The sequence below is a fragment of the Budorcas taxicolor genome, chromosome 19, assembly GCF_023091745.1.
Source record: "Budorcas taxicolor isolate Tak-1 chromosome 19, Takin1.1, whole genome shotgun sequence".
In the NCBI taxonomy this organism is placed as follows: Eukaryota; Metazoa; Chordata; class Mammalia; order Artiodactyla; family Bovidae; genus Budorcas; species Budorcas taxicolor.
Window position 1 is genome coordinate 45,641,376 of NC_068928.1, and position 6,000 is coordinate 45,647,375.

Here is a 6,000-nt window from a genome sequence, read left to right on the forward strand (position 1 = left end):
AAAAATGAAGATGAAGCAAATTGTTTTCAAGCCCTTTGGTAGGACCTACTTGTTCCAAACCACACTCTAAATAAAAGCTGGTCTTAGCTCCTCCTCAAGGTCAGCGTCTGCATGGGGTCACTGGCTTAGCCCTCACTCAAGGCTCGGCGCCCTTTGTGTGTTGTGTTCCAGGAGGTGGCCAAGTGGAAGTAAAATCTGAAAAGCTGGACTTCAAGGATAGAGTCCAGTCGAAGATTGGGTCCCTGGATAACATCACACACGTCCCTGGCGGAGGGAATAAAAAGGTAAAGGGGCGGGGCAGAGGCTGTAACAAAGTCCAGTGTCTCAGCAGGAGAGCAGAGGGTCCCGTCCTGACTGGTTTGATATGGAGTCTCAGCTACTTGCGGGGATCCACCTGGGCTGCCCTTTGCCGTCCTTGGGAGCTTTAACAGCCTTGATGCCACAGGCCCCGCCTTGGAGATTCTGACTAGTTTGTCTCAGGAGCCATCTGGGTGCCTGGAGTGGAGCTTTTAAAGCCCCCGGGTGACTCTTCAGTGCAGATAAAGGTGAGAGCTACTGCCCTCGGCCCTGTGGTTGGCCAGCACCCCCAAAAGGAAGTAGCCATTGCCAAAGCCAGCCTCAGTCACCAAGAGCCAGTCATGGGAACATGACCTAATTTTCTAAATAGGTCACTAGGCAGTTAGAGCCAAACAGTGATGCTGGAATCCAGGTTTCAACAAAGCCTCTGCAGGTGTCCATGAGGAGGCCACTGGACCAAGAACCTGGGTGTTCCCCATGGTTCCTAGAAGCCCTGGGTCTGGATGTCTGTGTGCAGTGGGGGCTGGGGAACCCCAGTGCCTCCCTCTGGGCTCATCACTGAATTCCGTTGTGTGGCGGCGCTTTTTCTCTTCATAAATTCAGCGAAATGCCCTCTGGGGTTTCCTGCCCACACCTGCCCTGAAGTTCTGCAGGTGGTTCGTGTTCCAGTCTTCAGTGCCTCCCAGCAGCTGACTGAGGAGGACGGAGAGAGAAGGGCTGTCCCAGCACAGAAACCAAGACCCAGCCCAGCGGTGCGGTGCAAAGGGCCCCACTAGTTGAAGTGGCAGCTGGGCCAAGCTTGGTGGGAGCCGGGGTCCCCATGCAGTCAGCCCCCTCCCCCCATCCTGCCCACCACCTCCTCCTCCTCTGGTCTGGACCGACAGACACACCCCACCTTTGCAGTGAAAGCCTGACTGCGTGGTTTCTGAGCGGCACTTGCTGCACCGTGTGTGCTTAAAGCAGCGGTTGGCACTGATGACCAGTAATGGAGTCCCGCGAAGGCTGAAGGGAGGCTGGGGTCCTGGTTCCCCACAGGTCTCCCTGACCATCACGCTTTTACATACAGGGTGCCTGGGTCTCCATCAGAAGTGAGACCCAGGGAAATGAGAGGGTTTTTTTGCAAAAGGCCAGCTTGTCTCCATTGCTGCCCCGCCCTGTTTAACACAGGACCTCCCTGCCCTGGGGAGCTTAATGAAACTGCCCTCCCACCCGGGAAAGTCTGAATGATTATATATGGAATGAGTGGGTAGGTCTGGGTGTTGGTGATTCCGGGTGAAGGAAGGCCTCTACCCCTGACTCTGGAAGCTTCTCTTTATGGGGGAAAGCTCTGGGCTTGACTCTGCTTGGAGGCGTGACCCCCGGAAGCTCAGCAAGCCCTCTCAGCCTTAGGTTCTTCTTCAGCAAAACGGAGGGAAATACCCCCGTCCCAGAGACCAGGGTGAGGCAGGGTCCAGGAGGGTGCCTGGAGCTCTGTAGTCATCAAACAACACGAGTTAGACGCAAATCCAGGTCTTGACTTCTGTTTTCACTCATCTCTGTGATGCCTCAGAAAGGGAGGGCCCTGCCCACTGCCCGGAAGACACTGTCCTGGTCCCAGAGGGTTTCCTCGTGTTCAGCCCCATTTCCCTCTGTGATGAGCAACACTGCTGACAAGCGGTGGAGTGCAGGAACCCCGCCACCCGAGCTCCTTTCAGCTTGGGGAGTTTGGGGACGTTCCCAGGAGGCTGTCACATTTTTCTTAAGAACATAAACGTACGTCAAAATGGTCTTTCAGTTACAGTAATAAGGAAGAGTCCTTTTTTCAAAGCAGTCACCCAAAATAAGCATATAGCTTAGGTGGGAGCCTGATTTTTCTTTACATTCAAATGCCCCTACAATAGGGGCTCTTTTCTTGGAATCCGGGGACTTCTGAACTTGTGGGAAGTTGTCATATGTGTGTGAGAGCAGGCAGGCAGGTGTACACATCTTCCTGGTCTCACCAGATGCTCATGAAGGTCTTGGGTTTGTGCTAAGTCATGTCTGACTCTTTATGACTCTATGGACCGTAGCCCACCAGGCTTCCTTGTCCATGGGATTTTCCAGGCAAGAATACTGGAGTGGGTTCCCGTGCCCTCCTCCAGGGTATCTTTCTGATCTAGGGATCGAACCTGTGTCTCTCAAGTCTCCTGCATTGGCAGGCAGACCCTTTATCACTAGCGCCACCTGGGAAGCCCCCAAGCAGGTCCTAAGACACCAAAAATGTTGAGGAGTACTGTGTCCATCACTTCAGAGCTCATCAGGAGAGAATACCTGCACTGCTTGGCATCTCCAGCGCAACTGTCTGCTTCTGAGCTTTCCAGGGATCCTCTGGAGCTAAGACCTCCGGGTCAAGGATGCTCTACTTACTTTTTTCTTTATTTTTAAATTGAAGTCTAGCTGATTTAGAGTGTTGTGTTAGTTTCCTGTGTAGAGCAGTGATTTAGTTATACATACCTACATATATTGTTTTTTGGATTCTTTTCCTTTATAGGTTATTGCAAAGTATTAAGTATTGTTAGTTCCCTGTGCTAGACAATAGGTTTTTGTTGCTTATCTGTTTTATATGTAGTAGGGTATATGTTAATCCTAACCTTCTGATTTATCCCTCTTCCCCTTTCCCCTTTGGTAACCATAAGTTTGTTTTCTGTCTGTGAGTCTCTTTCTGTTTTGGAAATAAGTTCATTTGTATCTTTTTTTTTTTTTTGCAATATCATTTATTTATGGTGTTGTGCCAATCTATGCTGTATAGCAAAATGACTCAGTTATATACATACATCCTTTTTTTTTTTAGTATTCCTTTCCATTATGGTTTATCGCAGGATGCTGAATAGAATTCCCTATGCCATACAGAAGGACCTTCTTGTTTATCCATTCTATATATACTAGTTTGCATCTGCTAATCCCAAACTCCCAATCCATCCCTCCCCCACACCCTCTTGGTAACCACAAGTCTGATCTCTGTCTGTGAGTCTGTTTCTGTCTGTGAGTCTGTTTCTGTTTTGTAGATGGGTTTATTTGTAGCATGTTTTAGATTCCATATACAAATGATATATAGTGTTTGTCTCTTTCTGACTTACTTCACTTGGAATGATAATCTCTAGTTGCATCCCTGTTGCTGCAAATGGCAATATTTCATTCTTTTGTGGCTGAATTCCATTCTCACATCTTCTTTATTCATTTGTTAATGGACAGTGAGGTTGTTCCCACGTTTCGGCGACTGTGAATAGTGCTGCTGTGGCCATAGGACTGCTGGATCGTATGGCAACTCTTCCCTGTAGACTTTTTGTTGATGGCCGTTATAACTGGAGTGAGGTGATGCCGCGTGTGGTTTTGACTCGCATTTCTCTAATAATTGGCGATGTTGAGCAACGTTTCGCGTGCTCTTGGCCATCCTTGTCTTCTTTAGAGAAATGTCTTTTTAGATCATCTGCCTAAGTTTTGACTGAGTTGTTTGCTTTTTTGATAATGAGTTGTATGAGCTGTGAGTGTATTTCAGAACAATGCGCTGCTTTGATCAGGGCTCCGTTGCATCATGTTTTCTGGTACACCTGCCAGCGCTGCCCACAGCAGCTGCCACCTCTAGGGTTCATCAGTCATTGGCAAAGGGGAGGAATGTGTTCGGCTCAAAGTTGGATGGCTGGGGATCTGGGCCCCTCCCTGTATCTCCTGCAGCCTCTCTTTCCACACTTTCATCTGCAGTCTGGCAAAGTGCATGTGCACATCAACGCGAAATGCACATGCCTTTTGACCTACTAGCAATCCCACTTCTAGGAGACAGTACATATGTGAAATGATGTGAGTACAAGGTTATTCAACATTTTTCACACAGCATTGTCTGTGATAGCAAAGGTTGGAACAGCCTAAATATCCACCCGCAGGGGAGTAGATACATTTTGGTACATCTGCTGCAATGGGAAAGCACACAGCCTCAACAAGCAGTGAGGGAGCTATGTAGGGACAATGCAAGGTAGAGTGCAAAGCATGTGGATACTGGTGCCATATGTAGTCTGTACCTGTATATGTATATGTATTTATACATATATGCCTATATGTACATGTATATGTATTTTTTCTCACACATACATGTTTGCATGTGTGGGCTATTCCTAGAAGGGCACACAAAAAAACCCACAATGGTCTCTGCTTCTGGAGAGGGGGCCTGGGGGGCTGGCTGGCAGGTGACTAGGATGCTGCAGCTTAGTTGTTGGGAAGCCATGAAGCCGTCGTAGCCACCATGGCTCCCTCCCTCCCAAGGCCAGCGGGCGGTCACCCGGCCCAGCTCTCCTCCTTAGCCTGCCTGGTCTTCTCTTACAGATCGAAACCCACAAGCTGACCTTCCGCGAGAACGCCAAAGCCAAGACCGACCACGGGGCGGAGATCGTGTACAAGTCACCCGTGGTGTCGGGGGACACGTCCCCCCGGCACCTCAGCAACGTGTCCTCCACCGGCAGCATCGACATGGTGGACTCGCCGCAGCTCGCCACCCTCGCTGACGAGGTGTCCGCCTCCCTGGCCAAGCAGGGTTTGTGATCAGGCCCCGGGGCGGTCAATAATCGTGGAGAGAAGAGAGTGGGAGAGTGTGGGAAAAAAAAGAATAATGCTCTGGCCCTTCGCCCTCTGCCCTCCCCCAGCTGCTCCTCACAGATCGGTTCATCGGTTAATCACTAACCTGCTTGTCGCTCAGCTCTGGCTCGGGGCTTCCAAATCAGTGACCGGAACAGAGCCAAGTTCAGCTTTCCAAATTGATGGGTGGGCCAGTCCTAATAAAGTATTTTTAAAAACACTCCAAAAGAGGGTCCCACCCAGAATTTCCTTGGGCAGTTACTTTGATTCTTTTTTTTTTCCCTCTGAGTGGAAGAGGGAGAAGGGAGGCTCTGAAAGCTGCTTCCGGGGGCTCTCCAGGGCTGGGGGGGGGGGGTGCCCCATTCTGGGGGTGTCCCCGAGGCAGCAGTGGCAACAAGGGGCTTGAAACTTGGCACTTTGGTGGAGCCACAGGCGCACGGGGCGCCTTTGGAGCAGGGCGGGGTGGGCGGGGCTGGGCAGGGGGCGGGCCGGGAAGCGGAAGGGGCCTGTGGGGGCGGGGCCTGTGGGGGGCGGGGACGCTGGGGCCGGCCTGGAGGGCCGCGGGCAGGGCACAGCCTCCGCCGCCCGCCGCAGCCTCGGACCAAGCGGCGTCCCGTTCTTGGGGCTCGGGGTCGGCGGAGGCCTACCCTCTGCGGGGAGAAGGGACGGGGCAGAAGAAAGGTGATGGGAAGGACGTCGTGTGGGTCACCTCCTTGGAAAAGACCACCGAGCGCTGGCCTCTTCCTCGCTTCTCGCAGGGTGGGTGGGGGCTCCTGAGCTGAGGGGCTTCCCTCCGTCCCCTGGAACCCCCCGTTTTATTGAGTTCTGAAGGTGGGAACTGCAGCCGCGTTTTTGGCCACCTCACAGATCTGGAACTTAGGGCTAACCAGTTCTCTTTGTAAGGACTTGTGCCTCTTGGGAGCACCTGCCTGTTTCCAATCCTAAACCTCTCCTCCTTCCCACGGCCATGCAGCCCTGCGTCTGCCCCCACCACGCCTGTGTGTCTGCCGTGCGGAGCCTGGTCACTGCCTGTCCCCTCACTATGTCACGCTGTCCCGAGTTCCCCGCCTCGCCACCCACCCCTTCTCGGTAATGGACATTGTTCTGATGGGGCGACACCTG

At 52.1% G+C, this 6,000-nt stretch overlaps 1 protein-coding gene across 10 annotated transcripts in view; it reads left to right on the forward strand.

Annotated features, from left to right (window-relative positions):
* The window catches only part of MAPT (microtubule associated protein tau), a 119,203-nt gene extending 114,008 nt beyond the window's left edge, over positions 1-5,195 (forward strand). For 2 of the 10 annotated variants that reach the window (XM_052657996.1, XM_052657997.1), the window contains 2 exons: positions 172-284; positions 4,630-5,191. In XM_052657996.1, the coding sequence (XP_052513956.1) occupies positions 172-284; positions 4,630-4,845 (329 nt within the window). In that variant the 3' untranslated portion in view covers positions 4,846-5,191. Of the gene's footprint in view, positions 1-171; positions 285-4,629 lie in introns of all 10 variants that reach the window. The other 8 variants (XM_052657994.1, XM_052658000.1, XM_052658002.1 and 5 more) reach the window with 6 other exon arrangements.
* The last annotated feature ends 805 nt before the right edge of the window (positions 5,196-6,000 follow it).